The following is a 27,505-nucleotide window of genomic DNA, read 5'->3' on the forward strand; positions in this document are numbered from 1 at the left end:
AAGGGTGGAATGCCATTTCCGGGTTGCGGAGGAGACCCTGCCCCAAGTGGAGGAGTTCAAGTACCTAGGAGTCTTGTTCACGAGTCAGGGAAGAGTGGATCGCGAGATTGACAGGCGGATCGTTGCGCCGTCTTCAGTAATGCGGACGCTGTATCGATCCATTGTGGTGAAGAAGGAGCTAAGCCGGAAGGCAAAGCTCTTAATTTACCGGTCCATCTACGTTCCCATCTTTCATGAGCTTTTGGTTTTGACCGAAACGTCAAGATCACAGGTACAAGCGGCCAAAATGAGTTTCCTTCGCCGGGTGGCGGGGCTCTCCCTTAGAGATAGGGTGAGAAGCTCTGCCATCCGGGAGGAACTCAAAGTAAAGCCGCTGCTCCTCCACATCGAGAGAAGACAGATGAGGTGGTTCAGGCATCTGGTCAGGATGCCACCCGAATGCCTCCCTAGGGAGGTGTTTAGGGCACGTCCAACCGGTAGGAGCCCATGGGGAAGACCCAGGACATGTTGGGAAGACTATGTCTCCCGGCTGGCCTGGGAACACCTCGGGATCCCCCGGGAAGAGCTAGACGAAGTGGCTGGGGAGAGGAAAGTCTGGGCTCCCCTACTTAGGCTTCTGCCCCCGCGACCCGACCTATGATAAGCGGAAGAAGGTGGATGGATGGATGGATGGATTCAGTTGATTGTAAAATGTGTCGATCGAAAGGGGGTCTGACGTTCATATGTTGTCAATATTCAGTGTTTTATCCTTCATAGAAAACTTTTTAAATTCCATTACGTAGTTAAAGCAGTCTGCTATAACGTTTCTACCATTCAATCAGACATTGTTTTGAGGTTTTGTATTAGTGTTCATAAAAATAGATATACCGGCCCCCAGACACATTTTTTTTCTCTAAATGTGGTCCCCGAGTCAAAAAAAAATTGCCCAGGCCTGTTGTAAGACAAACCAAACAGTCCAGTTGCGATCCATTAAATGCCCTGAGATGACAATGACCTGGATGAATGAGAACATTCATAGACAGTATACGAAATCGAATCAAACGAAAAGTGGGGCGGATGAGAACCAAGGTACCACTGTGGTATTCTTAGGCTCTAATTCTTTGCCACACGACCTTAAAGGCCTACTGAAATGAGATTTTCTTATTCAAACGGGGATAGCAGGTCCATTTTATGTGTCATACTTGATCATTTCACGATATGGCCATATTTTTGCTGAAAGGATTTAGTAGAGAACATTGACGATAAAGTTTGCAACTTTTGGTCGCTCTTAAAAAAGCCCTGCCTTTCCCGGAAGTAGTGCGGGTGACGTCACAGATTGTCGGACTCCTCACATCCACCCATTGAATACAATTTCTGGACGCCAGCAGCGCGAGCGATTCTGACTGAGAAAGCGACAATTTCCCCATTAATTGGAGCGTGGACGAAAGATTCGGCTGAAAAAAAAAATTTTAAAAAAAGCGACAGCTCCGGGCGACGGCAGTGTAAACCTTTCAGATGTAATTACACACATTTACTAGGATAATTCTGGAAGATCCCTTATCTGCTTATTGTTTTAATAGTGTTATAGTGAGGTTTTAGAGATTGTAAAGTAAAGATTGTAAAGATATACCTTGAGGTCGGATGGCTGCGTTGAACACACAGTGTGTCAGAGAGAAGCCGAGGAGCCAAGCTCACAGCTGCTGCAAAATGACAAATAATCCACGGATGTCTCCGGTAAGATATATATCACAATTTCCCCATCCAAAAACATGCTGGTTGACGTAGAGTGGGGCGGCATAGCTCGGTTGGTAGAGTGGCCGTGCCAGCAACTTGAGGGTTGCAGGTTCGATTCCCGCTTGTGCCATCCTAGTCACCGCCGTTGTGTCCTTGGGCAAGACACTTTACCCACCTGCTCCCAGTGCCACCCACACTGGTTTAAATGTAACTTAGATATTGGGTGTCACATTGTAAAAGTGCCATCTCCGGGTTGGGGAGGAGACCCTGCCCCAAGTGGAGGAGTTCAAGTACCTAGGAGTCTTGTTCACGAGTGGGGGAAGAGTGGATCGTGAGATTGACAGGCGGGTCGGTGCGGCGTCTTCAGTAATGCGGACGTTGTACCGATCCGTTGTGGTGAAGAAGGAGCTGAGCCGGAAGGCAAAGCTCTCAATTTACCGGTCGATCTACGTTCCCATCCTCACCTATGGTCATGAGCTTTGGGTCATGACCGAAAGGATAAGATCACGGGTACATGCGGCCGAAATTAATTTCCTCCGCCGTGTGGCGGGGCTCTCCCTTAGAGATAGGGTGAGAAGCTCTGCCATCCGGGAGGAAGTCAAAGTAAAGCCGCTGCTCCTTCACATCGAGAGGAGCCAGATGAGGTGGTTCGGGCATCTGGTCAGGATGCCACCCGAACTCCTCCCGAGGGAGGTGTTTAGGGAACGTCCAACCGGTAGGAGGCCACGGGGAAGACCCAGGACACGTTGGGAAGACTATGTCTCCCGGCTGGCCTGGGAATGCCTCGGGATTCCCCAGGAAGAGCTAGACAAAGTGGCAGGGGAGAGGGAAGTCTGGGTTTCCCTGCTTAGGCTGCTGCCCCCGCGACCCGACCTCGGATAAGCGGAAGAAGATGGATGGATGGATGGATATGTAAAAGCGCTTTGAGTCACTTGAGAAAAGCGCTATATAAATATAATTCACTTCACTTCACTTCATGTTCGTTTGACCGCTCTGCTTTCACAACAAACAAAGAAACGCCGACTGGGTCTCGGTGCTAAAAACAGCTGGAATCCTCTGCTTTCCACCAACAGCATTGTTCTCCATAGTCTCCATTATTAAATGAACAAATTGCAAAAGATTCAGCAACACAGATGTCCAAAATACTGTGTAATTATGCGGTTAAAGCAGACGACTTTTAGCTGTGTGTGTGCGCAGCGCTAATATTTCCTCACAGTCCGTGACGTCACGCGTATACGTCAACATTCCGCGATGTTTTCAACAAGAAACTCCCGGGAAATTTAAAATTGCAATTTGGTAAACTAAACCGGCCGTATTGGCATGTGTTGCAATGTTAATATTTCATCGTTGATATATCAATCAATCAATGTTTACATATATAGCCCTAAATCACTAGTGTCTCAAAGGGCTGCACAAACCACTACGACATCCTCGGTAGGCCCACATAAGGGCAAGGAAAACTCACACCCAGTGGGACGTCGGTGACAATGATGACTATGAGAACCTTGGAGAGGAGGAAAGCAATGGATGTCGAGCGGGTCCAACATGATACTGTGAAACTTCAATCCATAATGGATCCAACACAGTCGCAAGAGTCCAATCCGAAGCGGATACAACACAGCAGCGAGAGTCTCGTTCACAGCGGAGCCAGCAGGAAACCATCCCAAGCGGAGGCGGATCAGCAGCGTAGAGATGTCCCCAGCCGATACACAGGCGAGCAGTACATGGCCACCGGATCGGACCGGACCCCCTCCACAAGGGAGAGTGGGACATAGGAGAAAAAGAAAAGAAACGGCAGATCAACTGGTCTAAAAAGGGTGTCTATTTAAAGGCTAGAGTATACAAATGAGTTTTAAGGTGAGACTTAAATGCTTCTACTGAGGTGGCATCTCGAACTTTTACCGGGAGGGCATTCCAGCGTACTGGAGCCCGAAATGAAAACGCTCTATAGCCCGCAGACTTTTTTTGGGCTTTGGGAATCACTAATAAGCCGGAGTCCTTTGAACGCAGATTTCTTGCCGGGACATATGGTACAATACAATCGGCAAGATAGGATGGAGCTAGACCGTGTAGTATTTTATACGTAAGTAGTAAAACCTTAAAGTCACATCTTAAGTGCACAGGAAGCCAGTGCAGGTGAGCCAGTACAGGCGTAATGTGATCAAACTTTCTTGTTCTTGTCAAAAGTCTAGCAGCCGCATTTTGTACCAACTGTAATCTTTTAATGCTAGACATGGGGAGACCCGAAAATAATACGTTACAGTAATCGAGACGAGACGTAACAAACGCATGGATAATGATCTGATATAAACTATCAGACTGCGTGGTCGGTAGTAGTGGCTTTCAGTAGGCCTTTCCTCCTGTTGGTGCAGTAAGAGGGCAGTGATTGCAAAGGGGCTGTCATCATGGAGTTAAAGATGAGAAGTGATGTGTTTTCCGTAGAGCGGCCCAAGGTCGATGTTTTGTCATAGGGCTGAAGCGAGTCAAGCAGGAGAAGACACGTTCCCTGGTGACTGGCTGTCCATAATTGATTGTTTGTCCGCCTACGCCCTGAGCAGCAGCAGCCGCAGCCAGGGAGCAATTACATCTGGACTCACCTGCAGTGCTCAGAGTGCAGGCAAGTAATAACCCCAAATAGCTAAATAACACAAAACACTGAAGTCAAGGGTCCAAGGGAGCCGTACATCTGCTGCGATGGATGGCAGATGTGAACATAGGAAGTGTCTAAAACACAAATCTTCACAATTCTCCCACTGTTTTGACGGGCCCATGAGCACGCGTTCATTGACACAAAATTTGAGCAGCAACAACCACACAGACTCTTGTGCATACCCTGGATGTTGTATCTCATCACAATGTCACTTTCAATTTGCCTCAGCTCGCAGTCCATTAGGGATGGATATAATGGATTGGAAGATTTCTCGCCACACTGTGAGTGCTCGATGTAACACACAAGTAGTGTTGTCCCCATACCAATGTTTTGGTACCAATACCATCCATCCATTTTCTACCGTTTATTCCCTTTTGGGGTCGCGGGGGGCGCTGGCGCCTATCTCAGCTACAATCGGGCGGAAGGCGGGGTAAACCCTGGACAAGTCGCCACCTCATCGCAGGGCCAACACAGATAGACAGACAACATTCACACTCACATTCACACACTAGGGCCAATTTAGTGTTGCCAATCAACCAATCCCCAAGGTGCATGTCTTTGGAAGTGGGAGGAAGCCGGAGTACCCAGAGGGAACCCACGCATTCACGGGGAGGACATGCAAACTCCACACAGAAAGATCCCGAGCCTGGATTTGAACCCAGGACTGCAGGACCTTCGTATTGTGAGGCAGACGCACTAACCCCTCTGCCACCGTGAAGCCCCAATGGCAGTGCTACAATTATGTTGATACTTTTCAGTACTTTTGCAAAAGCTGAAATCTAAGTAAGATGAAATATCTCAAATAAGGGTGATATTGGCTTATTTTATGTCTGATGAGATAGTTCTTCTCACTAAGCAGGTTTTATGTTGGAGTGTTTTACTTGTTTTAAGGCTTTTGGTCCTAAATGATCTCAGTAAGATACAACAGCTTGTTGCTGAGATTTGATGACCTATATTGAATAAAACATGCTTGAAACTGGAATATCAAGTGTTGCAAAGCTGTCATTAACACTCACAAAGTAATCATTTCTTATTTCAAGCATGAAATAAAAAAATCATGACTTTGACACAATTGTGCCTCATAATTAAAACAGACGACAGCCAAATGGACTTTGCTGTTTTATTGTCAATGAAACAAGAGCAAATACTTACTCATATAGTAGTACAGTTGACACAGCACAATAAATTGACAGATAATATCTAAACATATAATATGTGACATTTCAAACTATTTTGAACTGAAACTATTCATGCACATTGAGTTAAATTCTGCAAAATTACAATTAAAACAATTTGGCTAGGGGCCGGACTGTGTGTATGTATGTGTGTATGTATATATATATATATATATATATATATATATATATATATATATATATATATATATATATATATATATATATATATATATATATATATATATATATATATATATATATATATATACATATATATATATATATATATATATATATATATATATGTATATATATATATATATATATATATATATATATGTATATATATATATATATATATATATATATATATATGTATATATATATATATATATATATATATATATGTATATATATATATATATATATATATATATATATATATATGTATATATATATATATATATATATATATATATATATATATGTATATATATATATATATATATATATATATATATATATATATATATATATATGTATATATATATATATATATATATATATATATATATATATATATGTATATATATATATATATATATATATATATATATATATATATGTATATATATATATATATATATATATATTGTGTGCGCACTTGTGCACTGCACTTTCTAAAGTAGATGTTTTTGTCACATATGCATGATTGATTGATTGAAAATGTTATTAGTAGATTGCACAGTACAGTACATATTCCGTACAATTGACCACTAAATGGTAACACCGCAATACGTTTTTCAACTTGTTTAAGTCGTGGTACAAATATATACTATCAGCATAATACAGTCATCACACAAGTTAATCATCATAGTATATACATTGAATTATTTACAATCCGGGGGGTGGGATGAGGAACTTTGGTTGATATCAGTACTTCAGTCATCAACAATTGCATCAACAGAGAAATGGACATTGAAACAGTGTAGGTCTGACTTAGTAGGATATGTACAGTGAGCAGAGAACATAGTGAGTTCAGGTAGCATAAGAACAAGTATATACATTAGAAATACATTTAATTATTTACATTAGTTTATTTACAATCCGGGGAGATGGGATGTGAATGGAGGAGGATTAAAGGGTTGAAGTTGCCTGGAGGTGTTGTGGTGCATCATGTACAGTAGATGGTAGTATTGTCCTGTTTAAGAGTGTCACAGGCTGTTTACGGCAGACAAACTGCCTTACGGTAGAGTGGTAGACGGAAACGTGACTGCTGTTGTTGTGTGTTGTTACTGTGCTGAGAGGACGTTAATGAAACTGCCTAACAATAAACCCACATAAGAAACCAAGAACTCGCCCTCGATCATTCTACAGTTACAACGTCATTGGGCAGACACACTCGCAGACACGTCACTCAGGTCCTCATGGAGCTGGAGGGGGCGTGGCCTCCAGCTCCGCCTAAATCTCGGGAGATTTTCAGGAGAAAATTTGTCCTGTGAGGTTTTTGGGAGAGGCGCTGAATTTCGGGAGTCTCCCGGAAAATCCGGGAGGGTTGGCAAGTATGCACAAAGGGCATTATTTTTTTTAAACATGCCTCAAAACAGCAGTTTGGAATTCGGGACATGCTCCCCCTGAGAGAGCATAAGGAGGTTGAGGTGGGCGGGGTTGCGGGGGTGGTATTGAGGGGGGAGGGGGTAGAGCAAAGCAGGGGGTATATATTGTAGCGTCCCAGAAGAGTTAGTGCTGTAAGGGGTTCTGGGTATTTGTTCTGTTGTGTTTATGTTGCGTTATGGTGCTGATGTTCTCCCGAAATGTGTTTGTCATTCTTGTTTGGTGTGGGTTCATAGTGTGGCACATATTTGTAACAATGTTAAGGTTGTTTATACGGCCACCCTCAGTGTGACCTGTATGGCTGTTGAGCAAGTATGCATGCATTCACTTGTGTGTGTGTGTGTGAAAACCGTAGATAATGTGCCTTCAAGGTTTATCGGCGCTCTGTACTTCTCCCTACTTCCGTGTACCACTCCGTACGGCGGTGTTTAAAAAAAAGTCATAAATTTTACGTTTTGAAAAAGATACCAATAATTTCCGATATTACATTTTAAAACATTTATATCAGCTGTCTAAAAATAACTTAACACGTTTTCAAAACGGGACTATGGCCCAAAAGGAATTATGCCCTTTTAATGATTTGGCTCGTGAAGGTCAGAAAGTTTTCTCCGCTTGAGTCGATGTTGTGCTCGCCAAGCAACTACTTATCTGGGGAAGAAATACTCACGCAAATCTCCGAGGGAACTGGTCTTTGTCTTTTGTGCGTCTCCGCGGGACAGCGGCGTGTCTCCGTTCAAGGGTATACATTAAAAGTGCTCTTTATCTCCGAAGGATGGACTGGAAATGCTTTAATGTTTTTTTACTCCGTGCTGCAAAGAGGAGATTCCCCGATAAGGTGTTGCTGCAGCAGGGATTAAAAAAGACATGAGGAAACATCCTACCTTGTAAGCAAAGACGATCCGGGCCTCCTAGGGTAAGGATTCATTAAGTGGGCGCAGATTGTTTCTCTCTCGTTCAAAGAGCTGCAGAATTGCTTCAACTGGGGCAAACAGACTGGAAAAGGACTTTCTTTATTCAAAGTTGGCTCTTCTGTCAGTGTAATGGAATTTTTAAACGACATGTGTCTTTTGGCTTTATGGTCCAGCGTTGTTATTTCACCTCGGTTACGTGTGCAAACCCAGCAGCCTGCAGACAAATTGCTGTACATTGCAGCTTTTTCCGCTAAAACGTGTGTCTTTTACAGCCTTGCTGGAGGGCACTTTTATAAATGATGTTCCCTTTCTGTTGAGAAATGCTCTCTATCAAGTGTGAAACTCCATAATAGTTAAAATATTTATGGAGGAACATGCTAGAATCTCTGCAGGCGACAACTAAACAAGTTGTACAGGGAGGGTCCATGTGCCCCCCCCCCCCCACCCCATATTTTAACCGGCAATAGCTTATTTTTCACTAAAGCTGCGTTTACACTTGTGGTTTGGTACCCAGGTCCGTGCCAAAATATAGTAGTGTTAACATGTAAAATCTCGCTTTCTGACACATTAAGTGTTGTGCTGGTCAGCGAGCTGACAGCTAGGGCTTTTGGTTTGTTGCACTCTAACCTGCACACCCTGGTTTGCCCATTGGGCGAATCCAGACTGGTTACATATACCGTATATTCCGGACTATAAAGTGCACTTAAAGGCCTACTGAAACCCACTACTACCGACCACGCAGTCTGATAGTTTATATATCAATGATGAAATATTAACATTGCAACACATGCCAGTACGGCCGCTTTAGTTGACTAAATTGCAATTTTAAATTTCCTGCAGAGTTTCTTGTATCTTGTTTCTCGTCCACCCCCGGGGGAGTTCCTTAAGGCTCTGGATGCTGTGGGGCTGTCTTGGTTGACAATACTCTGCAGCATCATGTGGACATCGGGGGCGGTACCTCTGGATTGGCAGACCGGGGTGGTGGTTCCTCTCTTTAAGAAGGGGGACCGGAGTGTGTGTTCCAACTATCGTGGGATCACACTCCTCAGCCTTCCCGGTAAGGTTTATTCAAGTGTACTGGAGAGGAGGCTACGCCGGATAGTCGAACCTCGGATTCAGGAGGAACAGTGTGGTTTTCGTCCGGGTCATGGAACTGTGGACCAATTCTATACTCTCGGCAGGGTTCTTGAGGGTGCATGGGAGTTTGCCCAACCAGTCTACATGTGCTTTGTGGACTTGGAGAAGGCATTCGACCGTGTCCCTCGGGAAGTCCTGTGGGGAGTGCTCAGAGAGTATGGCGTATCGGACTGTGTTATTGTCCAACTGGTAGGAGGCCACGGGGAAGACCCAGGACACGTTGGGAAGACTATGTCTCTCGGCTGGCCTGGGAACGCCTCGGGATCCCCCGGGAAGAGCTAGACGAAGTGGCTGGGGAAAGGGAAGTCTGGGTTTCCCTGCATAGGCTGTTGCCCCCGCGACCCTACCTCGGATAAGCAGAAGAAGATGGATGGATGGATGGAGTTTCTTGTTGAAAACGTTGCGGACTGTCAGGAAATATTAGCGCAGCACCACTTACGGCTAAAAGTCGTCTCTTTTCATCGCGCAATTACACAGTATTCCGGGCATCTGTGTTGCTGAATCTTTAGCAATTTGTTCAATTAATAATGGAGAAGTCAAAGTAGAACGATGGAGGTGGGAAACTTTTAGCCTTTAGCCACACAAACACACGGTGATTCCTTGTTTAAAATTCCCGGAGGTGAAACTTTACTGTGGATCAGAGCGGTCAAGCGAACATGGTTCCCGACCACTTGTCAACCGGCAGGTTTCGGTGAGAAAATTGTGGTAAAAAGTCGCCTCTTACCGGAGATCTGTGGAGTTTGCGCCATCCATGCAGCTGCCGTGACTTATAATAATAATAATAGTGGATTAGATTTATATCGCGCTTTTCTATTTTAGATACTCAAAGCGCTCACATTGAAGTGGGAACCCATCATTCATTCACACCTGGTGGTGGTAAGCTACGTTTTTAGCCACAGCTGCCCTGGGGTAGACTGACGACCACCAACTATCATTCATTCATCATTCATTCACCAGTGTGAGCGGCACCGGGGGAAAGGGTGCCCAAGGACACAACGGCAGCACTTTTCGGATGTCAATAGGTGGGAAGCGAACCTGCAACCCTCAGGTTTCTGGCACGGCCGCTCTACCCACTTCGCTAAGCCGTCTTGAAGCCAATGTTTCAGAGACTGGCCTCAAGACACCCGTGGACACACCCCTCCGACTATTAGGTACTAATTAATCTCACTAAAACACTAGCAACACAATCGAAAGATAAGGGATTTCCCAGAATTATCCTAGTAAATGTGTCTAAAAACATCTGAATCCGTCCCCCTTTTTCTTTTTTTACTTTATTTTTATTCTTATTTTTTTTCTAGTCCTTCCCTATCAATATCATCATCCACGGATATTTCATCCTCGCTCAAATTAATGGGGAAATTGTCGTTTTCTCGGTCCAAATAGCTCTTGCTGCTGGAGGCTCCCATTGTAAACAATGTGAGGACGTGAGGAGCCCTCATCGTCTGCGACTTCCGGTAAAGGCAAAGCTTTTTTATTTGCGACCAAAAGTTGCGAACTTTATCGTGGATGTTCTCTACTAAATCCTTTCAGCAAAAATATGGCAATATCGCGAAATGATCAACTATGACACATAGAATGGACCTGCTATCCCCGTTTAAATAAGAAAATATAATTTCAGTAGGCCTATAATGTTAAGTTAAAGTACCAATGATTGTCACGTACACATTAGTTTTAGAGAAATTTGTCCTCTGCATTTCATCCATCCCCTTGATCACCCCCTGGGAGGTGAGCGGAGCAGTGGGCAGCAGCAGTGGCCACGCCCGGGAATCATTTTTGGTGATTTAACCCCCCAATTCCAACCCTTGATGCTGAGTGACAAGCAGGGAGGTAATGGGTCCAATTTTTATAGTCTTTGGTATGACTCGGCCAGGGTTTGAACTCACGTCCTACCGAACTCAGGGCAGACACCCTAACCACTAGGCTTGTTTTTTTTTTTCTCAAAACTGGACAGTGCGCCTTATAACCTGGTGCGCCTAATAAAAGGAATACATTTGGTTGAGCTTCCCCACCTCAAAGCTTTTTTATTAGGTACATGGTGCAATGATAAGTGTGACCAGTAGATGGCAGTCAAACATAAGAGATAAGTGTATATTGCCACGATGATGGCAATATGTCTTAAGTTAATATTTTCAATATTCCATTGAAAATATAGAACATTACACACGGCGCGTAAAAATATTTCAAAATGTTGTAGTACGACTTTGGCAAGCTTTGAAGCTGCGCCGCTTGAAGGTTTGTCAGCGCATTCAACATAGGAGTAATATTATGGTGTGTGTGTATAAGGTAAGACATATTATCTGGCATTTTGTTTTGCAATATCATGCAAAAGCAACTTTTCTTACCTCCCGGTACACGCTGATCTGCATTTGGGATCTGCATAAGTCCTGAAAATTTGCACGCGTCCACGCCGACGGCGTAGTCGATAAGCTTCTTCTTTTTCTCTATCTTCTTGTCATGAAACATTCTTCCTCCGCTGTTGCCCTTTCTAATATAAAGTAGTGTAAAATTCTTACTTATATCCGTCAGTAAACTGGCCATGAAAGCGCTAAAACATATCGATGTAGTGAGTTTACATTATTCACCCTAGGAACTTTAGTTATTAGAGCTCCGGTCGTACATTTTTTCACGGGACACGGATGATTAGATGCTGCTGCTTGAAAACAGTAAGCTCCATATTTTGACACTTCTTCCATTCCCGTCCTTGCACGCTACACCGCTACAACAAAGATGACGGGGAGAAGTCGCTGTCAAAGGTGAGCCACGTAAATAAGACCACCCACAAGCGTCAGAAAGCGGCTTGAAGACGATCTGTAAAACATCATCAATGCAACATTTTGACCAAACAACCACCATTACATGTTATGTAGACCACAAGCAAGTGTTTTACATTTAGAAAACAAATATAGAACAATATGATTCCTTTATTGCGCCCTATAATCGATAGAGAAAGATACAGAAAAAGTATAAGCTTATCCACTACGCTGTCATCACAGACTACAACAACTGATGCGCACAACATTTTATAGGATTTACGCAGATCCCAAATACAGATCAGCAGGTACTTGAAGGTAAGAAAAGTTGCTTTTGCATAATATTGTGAAACAAAGTGCCAGATAATGTGTTACCTTATGCACACACCGTAATAATACTCTTATGTTTAATGCACCGACAATCCTTCAAGTGATGTGGCTTCATAGCTTACCAAAGTCGTACTAAAACATTTTGATAGAGTTTGGAGCACCTATGTAGTGTTCCATATTTTCAATGGAACATATAAAATATTGGTGATGTTTACTTAAGACATATTGCCATCAGAGTGCAGCCTACACTTATCTCTTATGTTTGACTGCCATCTACTTGTCACACTTATCATTACACATTAGGCACACCGGGTTATAAGGCGCATTGTCAGGTTTGGAGGGAAAAAAAGAGATTTTAGGTGCGCCTTATATTTAATACTATTTTTTTATTTCAAATGAAACTTTCTTGGGCAGCACGGTGTCACCATAGTTGGTGCTTGTGCCTCACAATAAGAGGGTCCTGGGTTCGATTCCTGGGCTCTGGGTATTTCTGTGTGGAGTTTGCATATTCTCTCCGGGTACTCCGGCTTCTTCCCACCTCCAACGACAATACATTTGGGGATAAATTGATTGGTGTCAGGTTCAAACACTGATGACATCTATTAAACAGACAAGAAGCAAGGAACCATGCAAAGACAGAGTTTAATTTAGTTAATGAGGAGAAATCATGGAGCTTCACACTTAGTCACAGTCTCGCCCTACGCTCTAAGGTTCAGGTCCCGCGTCACTTTTTTTACTCAGGAGTTCCACAGTCAACATCACTGAGGCCGCCTCTAAAAGGAGTGGTCACATATATTATGCAATGCAGGTCGTGGACGCACAATACGTGACGGAATGTGCTGGGGCCTTGTGATTTTGCCTTGTCTGCATCGTCTGCGTGCTGTCGTCTTATCTTCGTTGTGGTCCTTGAAGTCCTTGGCTGTTAGTGGGCTAAAACAAAGATAACATCTGCAGCTGAGGCCACCCCTCAGACATGAAGATTTTGTCCTTGCACAGATAGAAAAAGTACAGCTCAAGCACAATAGCTAATAACTACAGTAATTAACTTTAAGCATACTAAAGTTGTGTGATACTATTCATACATGTTTATTCTAACATTTGGCAACACTAAACTGGCCCTAGTGTGTGAATGTTGTGTATCTGTGTTGGTCCTGAGATGAGGTGTCCACGTGTCCAGTGTGTACCCCGCCTTCTGCCCAAGTACAGCTGGGATAGGCTCCAAATTTGTTGAACGTTCGCCTCAGTTGCAGTTACTCGCTGTTCCTCTTGCCAAATCGCCGCACTGAATTGCAGGACGCAGAGACGCACACAAATACAAGTGGAGTCACTTCTCATGCTGATTGATAAAAACTAAGTTAATGCAAAACTCAAAACCAGTGAAGTTGTCACGTTGTGTAAATAGTAAATAAAAACAAAATAGAATGATTTGCAAATCCTTTTCAACCTATATTCAATTAAATAGACTGCAAAGACAAGATATTTAACGTTCGAACTGGAAAACTTTATTTTTTTGCAAATATTAGCTCATTTGGAATTTGATGCCTGCAACATGGTTAAAAAAGACTGAGAAAGTTGAGTAATGCTCATGAAACACTTATTTGGAACATCCCACAGGTGAACAGGCTAATTGGGAACAGTTGGGTGCCATTGGTGAGCAAATGGTCGAACAGTTTAATAACAACATTTCTCAACAAGCTATTGCAAGGAACTTAGGGATTTCACCATCTATCATCAAAGTTTAGAAAATCTGGAGAAATCACTGCACATAAGCGATGATATTACGGACCTCCGATCCCTAAACCGGAACTGCATCAAAAAGCGAACACTCAGTAACACTTCAGAAAACCACTGTCAGTAAATTACAGTTGGTCGCTACATCTGTAAGTGCAAGTTAAAACTACTATGCAAATCCGAAGACATTTATCAACAACACCCAGAAACGCCGCCAGCTCCGCTGGGCCTGAGCTGATGCAGAGTGGAAAATTGTTCTGAGGTCTGACGAGTCCACGTTTAAAATTGTTTTTGAAAACTGCGGATGTCGTATCCTCTGGAACAAAGAGGAAAAGAAGCATCCGGATTGTTATAGGCGCAAAGTTCAAATGCCAGCATCTGTGATGACATGGGGGTGCATTAGTGCCCAAGGCATGGGTAACTTACACATCTGTTCACCATTAATGCTGAAAGGTACATACAAGTTTTGGAGCAACATATGTTGCCATCCAAGCAACATTATCATGGACGCCCCTGCTTATTTCAGCAAAACGATGCCAAGTCATGTGTTACAACTGCGTGGCTTCATAGTAAAAGAGTGCCGGTACTAGACTGGTCTGCCTGTGTAGTCCAGACCTGTCTCCCATTGAAAATATTTTTTGCATTATGAAGCCTAAAATACCACAACGGAGACTGTTGAACAACTTAAGGTGTACATCAAGCAAGAATGGGAAAGATTTCCCCATCAAAAGCTTCAAAAATTGGTCTCGCTCCTGATGGGTCCTGGTTCGGGCTTTGCATGGCAGCTCCCGCCATCAGTGTGTGAATGTGTGTGTGAATGGGTGAATGTGGAAATAGTTTCAAAATGCTTTGAGTACCTTGATGGTAGAAAAGTGCTATACATGTATAACCAATTTACCATTGTGTTCTGTTTTCATTGACAAATTACAAACGTACACAATGTTCCAACTTCACTGGTTTTGGGTTTTGTACAATTATATTTTTCCCTGACTTTTTAGTGCATGTTATATCTGGGGAGTTGAACTAGATCTACCTACTTCCCGTAAATTGATTTACAATTATTAGGCAATGAACGAGAGATTTAGTGTATTGTCATGTCCGGCTTCTCTGGGCCCGAGATCATTTAAGATGGACTGATGCAAAGTGTAAAAGTGTTGTGCGGTCTGATGAGTCCACATTTCAAATTGTTTTTGGGAAATAAGGTTGAGAGAATCTGGAGAAATCACTCCACAAAAGCTGTTTGGCCGGAAACAAACATTGAATGACCGTTACCTTCGATCTCTCAGGTGGCTCCGTATCAAAAAATGACATCAATCTCTAAAGGATATCACCACATGTGCTCAGGAACACTTAAAACAACCCTGTCACTAAATACAGTTTGTCGCTGCATCTGTAAGTGCAAGTTAAAGCTCTACTATTCAAAGCGAAAGTATTTATCAACAACATCCAGAAACGCCGCCGGCTTCTCTGGGCCCAAGATCATTTAAGATAGACTGATGAAAAGTGGTCTGTGGTCTGATGAGTCCACATTTCAATTTTTGGGGGGGAAATAAGGTTCAGAGAATCTGGAGATATCACTCCACAAAAGCCGTTTGGCCGGAAACCAACATTGAATGACCATTACCTTTGATCTCTCAGGTGGCTCCGTATCAAAAACCGACATCAATCTCTAAAGGATTTCACCACATGTGCTCAGGAACACTTAAAAAAACCCTGTCACTAAATACAGTTTGTCGCTGCATCTGTAAGTGCAAGTTAAAGCTCTGATATGCAAAGCGAAAGTATTTATCAACAACATCCAGAAACGCCGCCGGCTTCTCTGGGCCCAAGATCATTTAAGATGGACTGATGCAAAGTGGAAAAGTGGTCTGTGGTCTGATGAGTCCACATTTCAATTTTTGGGGGGGAAATAAGGTTCAGGGAATCTGGAGAAATCACTCCACAAAAGCCGTTTGACCGGAAACCAACATTGAATGACCATCACCTTTGATCTCTCAGGTGGCACTGTATCAAAAATCGACATCAATCTCTAAAGGATATCACCACATGTGCTCAGGAACACTTAAAAAAAAACTGTCAATAAATACAGTTTGTCACTAAATCTGTAAGTGCAAGTTAAAGCTCTACTATGCAAAGAGAGAGTATTTATCAACAACATCCAGAAACGCCGCCGGCTTCTCTGGGCCCAAGATCATTTAAGATGGACTGATGCAAAGTGGAAAAGTGGTCAGTGGTCTGATGAGTCCACATTTCAATTTTTGGGGGGGAAATAAGGTTCAGAGAATCTGGAGATATCACTCCACAAAAGCCGTTTGGCCGGAAACCAACATTGAATGACCATTACCTTTGATCTCTCAGGTGGCTCCGTATAAAAAACCGACATCAATCTCTAAAGGATATCACCACATGGGCTCAGGAACACTTCAGAAAACCACTGTCACTAAATACAGTTTGTCGCTACATCTGTAAGTACAAGTTAAAGCTCTACTATGCAAAGCGAGAGTATTTATCAACAACATCCAGAAACGCTGCCGGCTTCTCTGGGCCCGAGATCATTTAAGATGGACTGATGCAAAGTGTAAAAGTCTTCTGTGGTCTGATGAGTCCACATTTCAAATTTTTTGAGGAAATATTCGACATTGTGTCATCCGGACCAAATGGGAAGCGAACCATCCAGACTGTTATCGACCTGCAGTCCATAACTGTCTCCCGTCGAAAATGTGTGGCGCATTATAAAGCATAAAATACGACAGTGGAGACCCCGGACTGTTGAACGACTGAAGCTCTACATAAAACAAGAATGGGAAAGAATTCCACTTTCAAAGCTTCAACAATTAGTTTCCTCAGTTCCCAAACGTTTATTGAGTGTTGTTAAAAGAAAATGTGATGTAACATATTGGAGAACATGTCCTTTCCCAACTACTTTGGCACGTGTTGCAGCCATGAAATTGTACGTTAATTATTATTTGCAAAAAAAAAAAAAGTTGATGAGTTTGAACATCAAATATCTTGTCTTTGTAGTGCATTCAATTAAATATGGGTTGAAAATTATTTTCAAATCATTGTATTCTATTTATATTTACATCTAACACCATTCCCCAACTCATATGGAAACGGGGTTTGTATTATCCCTTGAGAAGATCAATAAAATGTCTGCTGAAATGTGTTTTTGCTTTCGCCATTTACTCTGTGTGTACTTTTTACTCCGAGATCATTTGTGCTGTCACAGAAAACACCAGTAGACTTGTGCAAATGTGCACTGCACCGGTAAATACCATTATTTAGAAGCCAGTGGCTCATTTAGGAGATGAAAAAGAACAACAACAAAACAGATGTCTTCATTGAACCATTTTCACATAATAAGGAGTTAATTTACATATGTTAGCGACGCCTGATTTATTACCCTGTCAGGTCCAAACGACACACTAAAATGCAACGTCTGAAATACCTCATCCTCCTTTTCACTATTTGTTATTAATACCTTCTTGTTACGAGACTGGATAAATGCATTGCTTTGTCGGAGGGAAAATAAACACGTGTCTTTTCCACGCTCCCTAGAGCACGACGAGTGCCTGAGCGGACTTCACGACTGCGACGAGAATGCCTTGTGCTTCAACATGGTTGGAGGACACAGCTGCTCTTGCAAGCCGGGCTACACCGGCAACGGAACCGTGTGCAAAGGTAGGCTGACCATATTCTGAAATCCCAAAAAAGGACACATATATGCGTGCCTAGGCCGGGACTAGGTGAAAATTTGCCAATAGTATTTGAACTTGCTTTATAAATAATACATTTATTTGAATAAAGCATTTTTTTCCTATGTTGACAGCAGTGTTGGTGCTAGGAATTTTCAAATTGGGGTCCCATGGATCCCAACAAGTCATAAAAATGGGATCGCACAGTAAAGTTTGGGGGCCCCACTTTTTTGTAAGCGTTTTGAAAACAAATTATACACGTATGCATTGTCCTGTTATATCTCACATTCTATGTAATGTTTTGGAAAAAGGTTGTCATAAGCGTTGCTTAATTCATAAAAAAAAATATATATATAAAACGAAGAAAAATTCGTATTCATATGTAAATGTATTCAGTTATAAACATTCATTCACTTTCTTCTTTTCATAAAATAAAGTTAATGAGTTTGAACATCAAATGTGTTGTCTTTGTAGTGCATTCAACTGAATATGGGTTGAAAAGGATTTGTACAAACCCTGTTTCCATATGAGCTGGGAAATTGTGTTAGATGTAAATATAAACGGAATACAATGATTTGCAAATCCTTTTCAACCCATATTCAGTTGAATGCACTACAAAGACAACATATTGGATGTTCGAACTGATAAACATTTTTTTTTTGCAAATAATCATTAACTTTAGAATTTGATGCGAGTAACACGTGACAAAGAAGTTAGGAAAGGTGGCAAAAAATACTGATAAAGTTGAGGAATGCTCATCAAATACTTATTTGGAACATCCCACAGGTGTGCAGGCTAATTGGGAACAGGTGGATGCCATGATTGGGTATAAAAGTAGATTCCATGAAATGCTCAGTAATGCACAAACAAGGATGGGGCGAGGGTCACCACTTTGTCAACAAATGCGTAGGCAAAATGTTGAACAGTTTAAGAAAAACCTTTCTCAACCAGCTATTGCAAGGAATTTAGGGATTTCACCATCTACGGTCCGTAATATCATCAAAGGGTTCAGAGAATCTGGAGAAATCACTGCACGTAAGCAGCTAAGCCTGTGACCTTCGATCCCTCAGGCTGTGCTGCATCAACAAGCAACATCAGTGTGTAAAGGATATCACCACATGGGCTCAGGAACACTTCAGTACCCACTGTCAGTAACAACAGTTGGTCGCTACATCTGTAAGTGCAAGTTGAAACTCTCCTATGCAAGGCGAAAACCGTTAATCGACAACAACCAGAAACGCTGTCAGCTTCCCTTGGCCTGAGCTCATCTAAGATGGACTGATACAAAGTGGAAAAGTGTTCTGTGGTCTGACGAGTCCACATTTCAAATTGTTTTTGGAAACTGTGGACGTCGTGTCCTCCGGACCAAAGAGGAAAAGAACCATCCGGATTGTTATAGGCACAAAATTGAAAAGCTAGCATCTGTGATGGTATGAGGGTGTATTAGTGCCCAAGGCATGGGTAACTTACACATCTGTGAAGGCGCCATTAATGCTGAAAGCTACATACAGGTTTTGGAGGAACATATGTTGCCATCCGAGCAACGTTACCATGGACGCCCCTGCTTATTTCAGCAAGACAATGTGTTGAATCAACGTGGCTTCATAGTACAAGAGTGCGGGTAATAAACTGGCCTGCCTGTATTACAGACCTGTCTCCCCTTGAAAATGCGTGGCGCATTATGAAGCCTAAAATACCACAACGGAGACCCCCGACTTAAGCTGTACATCAAGCAAGAATGGGAAATAATTCCACCTGAGTATCTTAAAAAATGTGTCTCCTCAGTTCCCAAACTGTGTTAAAATGAAAGGCCATGTAACACAGTGGTTAACATGCCCTTTCCCAACTACATAAGCATGTGTTGCAGCCATGAAATTCTAAGTTAATTATTATTTGCATAAAGAAAATAAATTTCATAAGTTTGAACGTCAAATATCTTGTCTTTGTAGTGCATTCAACTGAATATGGCTTGAAAAGGATTGGCAAATCATTGTATTCCGTTTACATTTACACCTAACACAATTTCCCAACTCATATGGAAACGGGGTTTGTATCTTAACCCCTTCTTAACCCTGTATGTACATTGAAAATACACGCGACCCTGACTCAAAACGCCGGACATTAGAGGCATTTAAGTTACCCCGCCCGGACAGCCCCGCAAAACAGGACATGTCCGAGGAAAAGAGGACGTATGGTCAGTCGATCAAAGTTACGACACATGATGCCATACCAAGTATTCTCCTGAAGGGCACATGTTATGAAAAACACTGACCTTGCAGTACCCTTGCTCGAATACACATACATATGGCTCTGGAGTCCCTGCCTGACCATCAATTGTTGGAATGCCACCAAGTCGTTTGTATGTTAGCTGCCTATTTCTAAACATGTTATCAGATGGCGGAATACGCCACCGTCGTAGTGTATTTCCTCGCATCCACAGCTCTACCACGTTGAAGCTCATTTCCACACGCGTTGTTGAGATGCACAGATGGTCATACATAGTAACATCACCTCTCAGCCGCAGAGGACATCAAAGCAAAGTGGATTCATTTCATTAAGCCCTTCCTGTCCTCAGACCATAGTGAAGAGGAGCTGGTTCTGCATGTTTGCCAGAGACAGGGAAAAAAAACAGGCTGCTCTGAACAGGGCTGGAAAGAGGTGGTTTTAAGTGTTGTTTTGTCAGGTTTGGTCAAAAGACAGGACACAGATGCAGAGTAGGGAATAATTCGGCAGGCTTTTATTTTGAAAGCTTCCTTTCACCTCCAGAGTCAGGGCAATTCAATATAAGACATGGGTGTCAAATTTGGCCCGCCGTGTAATTTCATTTGGCCCTTGAGGCAATATCAAATTACCATTAGAGATGGCCCACCGCTAGTACTCATACTTGCCCACCCTCCCGATTTTCCCAGGAGACTCCTGAAGTTCAGTGCCCCTCTCGAAAATCTCCCGGGGAAACAATTCTCCCAATTTTTTCCCGATTTCCACCCGGACAACAATATTGGTTGCATCTTTAGCGTCCTCTACAATCTGTTGTCATGCCCACTTTTCCTCCATTCAACCAGCGCACCGGTCCAGTCACATAATATATGCGGCTTGTACACACACATAAGTAAATGCAATGCATACTTGGTCAACGGCCATGCAGGTCACACTGAGGGTGGCCGTTAGAGATGCGCGGATATGCAATTATATCATCCGCAACCGCGTCACCAAAGTCGTCATCCACCCGCCGTCCACCCGAACCAACATTTTATCAGAAACGCATCCGCCCGCCACCCGCCCGCTGAAATACATCAGAGGTTGGACACCTTTACCACTCACAGAGCTGTCTAAACTCGTTTCACAGAGTAACCAAGACAATTGGAGCCGCTAAAGATCTCGCAATTGTTCAATTGGCATTCATCCTGATGACAAGAATATGGGCGTGCTGTAAAGCCATTGCCTTCAACAACATGTACACACCGGTTGTTAGTCTGGCAACATGTTGTGTGCAGCTTTCGCAATCACATGTACAAGATTAAAAGGCATACTGGATGACACAGAGTACACTGATGGTTGTGATATAAAGAACTTTAACACTTACTAATATGCGCCACGCTCTGAAGCCACACCAAACAAGATTGACAAACTGATTTCGGGAGAACATTCTCACAGTAACACAACATAGACGCAACACAACAAATACCCAGAATCCTTTGTATCCGTGACACTTCCTGAATATATTTTACACCCCCGCGCCCCCAACCCCGCCCACCTTACCGACGCACGGGGTGGGGGGGGCGGGTTAGCTGCTAGCAATAGTCAGAACTGTGTCATGGATACAAAGGATTCTGGGTATCTGTTGTGTTGCGTTTATGTTGTGTTACTGGGAGGATGTCCTTCCAAAATGTGTTTGTCAATCTTGTCTGGTGTGGCTTCACAGCGTGGCGCATATTACTAAGGGTGTTGAAATTGTTTATATCACAACCATTAGTGTACTCTGTGTCACCCAGTATTCCTTGCAGTCGTGTGCGTGTCGCTGCGGAAGCCACACACAACATGTTGCTGGACTGACAAGCAGAAATCGTACATGCTGTAGAGGGCGACAAAGTCAATGACTTCATAGCACGCCCTAATACTTATTATCTTGGTGACTGCCGGTAGTCATTCTAGAGAATAATAGCGTCTCCTATTGACTTCTTTGCTTTGTGACACGGGTCTTAAATGGCTCTTTGAATGGCAAAGAATACCGATCCCAGAACCATGTATATCAAATATTTCCGGATGATTCAATCGCCACCCGCCCGAATCTAATTAAAATCTATTTTTTCGTCATGTCACCCGCCCGACCCACGGTTTAACCGCGGACTCCGCGGATGAGACCGCAAACCGCGCATCTCTAGTGGCCGTATAAACAACTTTAAAACGGTTACAAATATGCGCCAGACTGTTAACCAACACCAAACAAGAATGACAAACAAATTTCGGGTGAATATCCACACCGTAACACAACATGAACACAACAGAACAAATACCCCGGAATCTAACTCGCTACAATATACACCCCCCACTACCACCAAACCCCGTCCCACACACCTCATTATTCCATCCATCCTCATTATTTAATTTTCTAATTTATTAGCCTGTGGATGTTGATATTTACCTCAGAAGGCTGCAAATAGAAAATATACATTAAATGTTTCATTTAAATTGTATTTAATATACCATTGATGTTTTTTTGTTCGTTTTTTGAAAGTTGATTTTGTACTATTAAGTTATATAAGGGCTTCACGGTGGCAGAGGGGTTAGTGCGTCTGCCTCACAATACGAAGTTCCTGCAGTCATGGGTTCAAATCCAGGCTCGGGATCTTTCTGTGTGGAGTTTGCATGTTCTCCCCGTGACTGCGTGGGTTCCCTCCGGGTACTCCGGCTTCCTCCCACCTCCAAAGACATGCACCTGGGGATAGGTTGATTGGCAACACTAAATTGGCCCTAGTGTGTGAATGTTGTCTGTCTATCTGTGTTGGCCCTGTGATGAGGTGGCGACTTGTCCAGGGTGTACCCCGCCTTCCGCCCGATTGTAGCTGAGATAGGCGCCAGTGCCCCCCCGCCACCCCAAAAGGGAATAAGCGGTAGAAAATGGATGGATGGAAGTTATATAAGCGTTGCTTGTCCCATAGTCAGTGTTAAAGCAAATCCGTGTAGCAAACTGAGCAATAATGAAAGTTTTATTCATGCACTTTCTCTTGCTACTTCAAGACTCGAATGCTGGAGTCATTCATTATTGTCATTTTATTTTAAACATTTTTATCAGCTTGTGGGAAAAGTTTATTTTGATATTCACCCCAGAAGGCTTCAAATAGAAAAGAGGCATTTTATTTATATTTAAATTTAATTTGATATGCCATTAATATTTTAAAATTTTTATTATTATTATTTGAAACTCGATTTTGCATGTCACTATAAAAAAGTTGTTTAAGCCATATTCAATGCAAAACTTGTTTGGGTCCCCATTAAAAGGTTAATTTGTTCAACCTTGGCTCGCGGCTTCGTTCAGTTTAAATGTTTGGCCCACTCTGTATTTGAGTTTGACAACCCTGATATAAGCTATAACTAAACTAGTAGGCAAAAAAGGCTCCCAAAAAAAAAAAAAAAAGAACGACCGAAAATCACCCTGAAAGGAGGAAAACTAAAAAACAATAACAAACTATACTTGGCGCCGTATATTCTATAAGCTTTATTATAAACAGGAGGAAAAAACAATGGCTATGAAACGTCTACGCTGTCTCTAATCTAATAAAGGTTAACAAAAAATGTCACTCAAAAAATTTGAGAAAAAGGAAGAACTGTAAGAAAAACTGAAAACTCACCACTTCGGCTGTAAAACTAAATAACACAAAATCACTCTGCTGAGGAGGAGAAGAAGAAAAACTCAAAATATCAACGAAGGGATTCAGGATCAAGGTATTAAAACACGAGACGAGGTAAGGCATGGACAGGTTTCTAGGGAGGCATCAATCAATCAATCAATCAATGTTTATTTATATAGCCCCAAATCACAAATGTCTCAAAGGACTGCACAAATCATTACGACTACAACATCCTCGGAAGAACCCACAAAAGGGCAAGGAAAACTCACACCCAGTGGGCAGGGAGAATTCACATTCAGTGGGACGCCAGTGACAATGCTGACTATGAGAAACCTTGGAGAGGACCTCAGATGTGGGCAACCCCCCCCCCCTCTAGGGGACCGAAAGCAATGGATGTCGAGCGGGTCTAACATGATACTGTGAAAGTTCAATCCATAGTGGCTCCAAGACAGCAGTGAGAGTCCCGTCCACAGGAAACCATCTCAAGCGGATCAGCAGCGTAGAGATGTCCCCAACCGATACAGGCGAGCGGTCCATCCTGGGTCCCGACGAGCGGTCCATCCTGGGTCTCGACTCTGGACAGTCAGTACTTCATCCATGGTCATCGGACCGGACCCCTTCCACAAGGGAGGGGGGGACATAGGAGAAAGAAAAGAAGCGGCAGATCAACTGGTCTAAAAAGGAGGTCTATTTAAAGGCTAGAGTATACAGATGAGTTTTAAGATGAGACTTAAATGCTTCTACTGAGGTAGCATCTCGAACTGTTACCGGGAGGGCATTCCAGAGTACTGGAGCCCGAACGGAAAACGCTCTATAGCCCGCAGACTTTTTTTGAGCTCTAGGAATCACTAATAAGCCGGAGTCTTTTGAACGCAGATTTCTTGCCGGGACATACGGTACAATACAATCGGCAAGATAGGATGGAGCTAGACCGTGTAGTATTTTATACGTAAGTAGTAAAACCTTAAAGTCACATCTTAAGTGCACAGGAAGCCAGTGCAGGTGAGCCAGTACAGGCGTAATATGATCAAACTTTCTTGTTCTTGTCAAAAGTCTAGCAGCCGCATTTTGTACCAACTGTAATCTTTTAATGCTAGACATTGGGAGACCCGAAAATAATACGTTACAGTAATCGAGACGAGACGTAACAAACGCATGGATAATGATCTCGGCGTCTTTAGTGGACAAAATGGAGCGAATTTTAGCGATATTACGGAGATGAAAGAAGGCCGTTTTAGTAACGCTTTTAATGTGTGACTCAAAGGAGAGAGTTGGGTCGAAGATAATACCCAGATTTTTTACAGAGTCACCTTGTTTTATTATTTGGTTGTCAAATGTTAAAGTTGTATTATTAAATAGAGGTCGGTGTCTAGCAGGACCGATAATCAGCATTTCCGTTTTTTTGGCATTAAGTTGCAAAAAGTTAGCGGACATCCATTGTTTAATTTCATTAAGACACGCTTCCAACTGACTACAGTCCGGCGTGTTGGTCAGCTTTAGGGGCATGTAGAGTTGGGTGTCATCAGCATAACAGTGAAAGCTAATACCGTATTTGCGTATGACGTCACCTAACGGCAGCATGTAGATGCTGAAGAGTACAGGGCCAAGGACCGAACCCTGGGGAACTCCACACGTTACCTTAACATAGTCCGAGGTCACACTGTTATAGGAGACGCACTGCATCCTATCAGTAAGATAAGAGTTAAACAATGACAGGGCTGAGTCTGAAATACCAATTCGTATTTTGATACGCTCTAATAAAATATTATGATCGACGGTATCGAAAGCAGCGCTAAGATCGAGGAGCAGCAACATAGATGACGCATCAGAGTCCATCGTTAGCAATAGATCATTAGTCAGTTTTGCGAGGGCTGTCTCAGTCGAGTGATTTGCCCTGAAACCGGATTGAAAGGTTTCACATAGATTGTTAAACGCTAAGTGCTCATTTAGCTGCTCTGCAACAATTTTTTCGAGGATTTTCGAAATAAAGGGAAGGTGAGACACCGGTCGGTAGTTTACCATGAGGTCTGGATCGAGGTTAGGTCTTTTAAGGAGAGGATGAATAACCGCTTTGTTGAATGCAACGGGAACAGTGCCCGAGGAAAGTGATAAGTTTATAATATTTAGCACTGATGGACCTAATAATACAAAAAGCTCCTTGATAAGTTTCCCAGGAAGTGGGTCAAGTAAACATGTTGTTTGTTTTATTCCATTTACACGTTGTAACAATCCTTCTAATGTTATTTCATCAAAACGAGAGAAACTATTTTGGATATTTGCAGTATCCGCCGTATATACAATCGTATCTGTGTTACTATAACCCCGTTGTAGCTGGGACGCATTGTCTTTAATCTCCTTTCTAATAAGTTCAATTTTCTTATTAAAGAACTTCATAAAGTCATCTGCCGAATGGGTGGAGCTACTGGAAGGAGTCCCTTGTTGGGTTAGCGATGCTACTGTATAAACAAGACAATCTGGCACAGAACAAAGGGAGGCGTGGGCTTATAAGACACATGAGGTGAATGGGGAACAGGTGGAAGCTATAAGGGCTCAGTTATGACATCAGACTGATGACACAAAAGGAAGGGCAAGTGATCTAAAACGAGAGGAGTTACTTTTCAAACTAAAACATGCAATTCACAAGACAGAAGAAACCAATACCAAACATCCTTCATCGCGGTGTGACATATTTTGACTGATGCATGTCATATATGTTATTAAGAAACACAGGATCTGTAGAAAAACTGCAATATATTTCCCATTTGGTAGAATTTTATGCTAATTCCTAAAAAAAAAATACTACAAACATATGCACCATTCCCTTAAACCAGGGGTCTCAAACTCAATACACCTGGGGGCCACTGGATGCAAAGTCTGGGTGAGGCTTGGGCTATGACAAAAGATTTCTTAACAAAATGTTGCATACTCCTCAGCATGTCTAGTTGTATAATGACATTTCAAATTGTATTCCTTGTGCACTGCAACTTTTTCCTGTGCTCAACAAAGAAATATTGCATCCCCCACTTTTTCTGGAAATGTCTTTGCTCATCATTAACCTTTCTCTTCACTGCATACTTTGAAAAAGACATGTTTGGGGTTTGTAATTAGCCGACGCACGGATAAAAATGTTAATTCCGCAATATGTGTCGTTCCACTTTTCCTCTCTACAGCAACAGGGCGGTCGGCAAATAATAGCCGGTAAAGTACCTGGATAGCCAGCGCAAAAAAGTGACGGCTCCCGGAGTGTTATCGGGCGTCATTTAGAAATATATGTAGTGTTTATCGTGTGAGGCAATGCAAATTAAACAATAAAAAAAACTATAGTTTTTTAATTGGTTTGAATTGGTCCAGGTTTTGGGGACTGTTGTTACTGACGGACAGGTGTCGCCGTGTGACTGCAGCCAGGCACATATGAAAACCCTCGTCTCCATGGCAACGTTTCTTTCGCTTTCATTCATTTGCCGCTTATCCACCAACGCAGGGGTAGGCAACCCAGAACGTTGAAAGAGCTATTTTGGACCCAAATAACGCAACGCTGGTTAGCGCCATTCATATAAAACTTGCGGGCCGCACTAACATTAAACTTTCATATTAAGGTGGGGGCCGCAAATTAACATTTCGCGGGCCGCAATTGGCCCATAGGCCGCATGTCTGAGACCCCTGCCTTAAAACTTGAGAGAAACAAAAAAAAAATCTCAGCACTGTAGAGTTCACCCCAAATTATTTTATTTGTTTACTTTCTACATGTTTTCAAGAGACATGATCACCACCCCTAAAAGAGGCTGCTCTGAACAGGGCTGTTTAGAAGAGGTTTTAAGTGTGCTTGAGGTATATTTTGACTGACCCGTGTCATATATGTTATTCAGACACCTAGGAACTGTAGAAAAACTGCACGATATTTCCCATTTGATGGAATTTTATGCGAATTCCTAAAAAAAAATACTACA

General features: G+C 42.6%; 1 protein-coding gene across 1 annotated transcript in view; it reads left to right on the plus strand.

Moving 5' to 3' along the window:
• LOC133563738 (protein kinase C-binding protein NELL2-like) overlaps positions 1 to 27,505 on the plus strand; it is a 142,336-nt gene that overhangs the window by 563 nt on the left and 114,268 nt on the right. Inside the window, exon 2 of the mRNA XM_061918036.1 lies at positions 17,573 to 17,695. Coding sequence (XP_061774020.1) covers positions 17,573 to 17,695 — 123 coding nt within the window. The remainder of the gene's footprint in view (positions 1 to 17,572; positions 17,696 to 27,505) is intronic.

This window comes from Nerophis ophidion, linkage group LG12, assembly GCF_033978795.1.
Source record: "Nerophis ophidion isolate RoL-2023_Sa linkage group LG12, RoL_Noph_v1.0, whole genome shotgun sequence".
Classification (NCBI taxonomy): domain Eukaryota; kingdom Metazoa; phylum Chordata; class Actinopteri; order Syngnathiformes; family Syngnathidae; genus Nerophis; species Nerophis ophidion.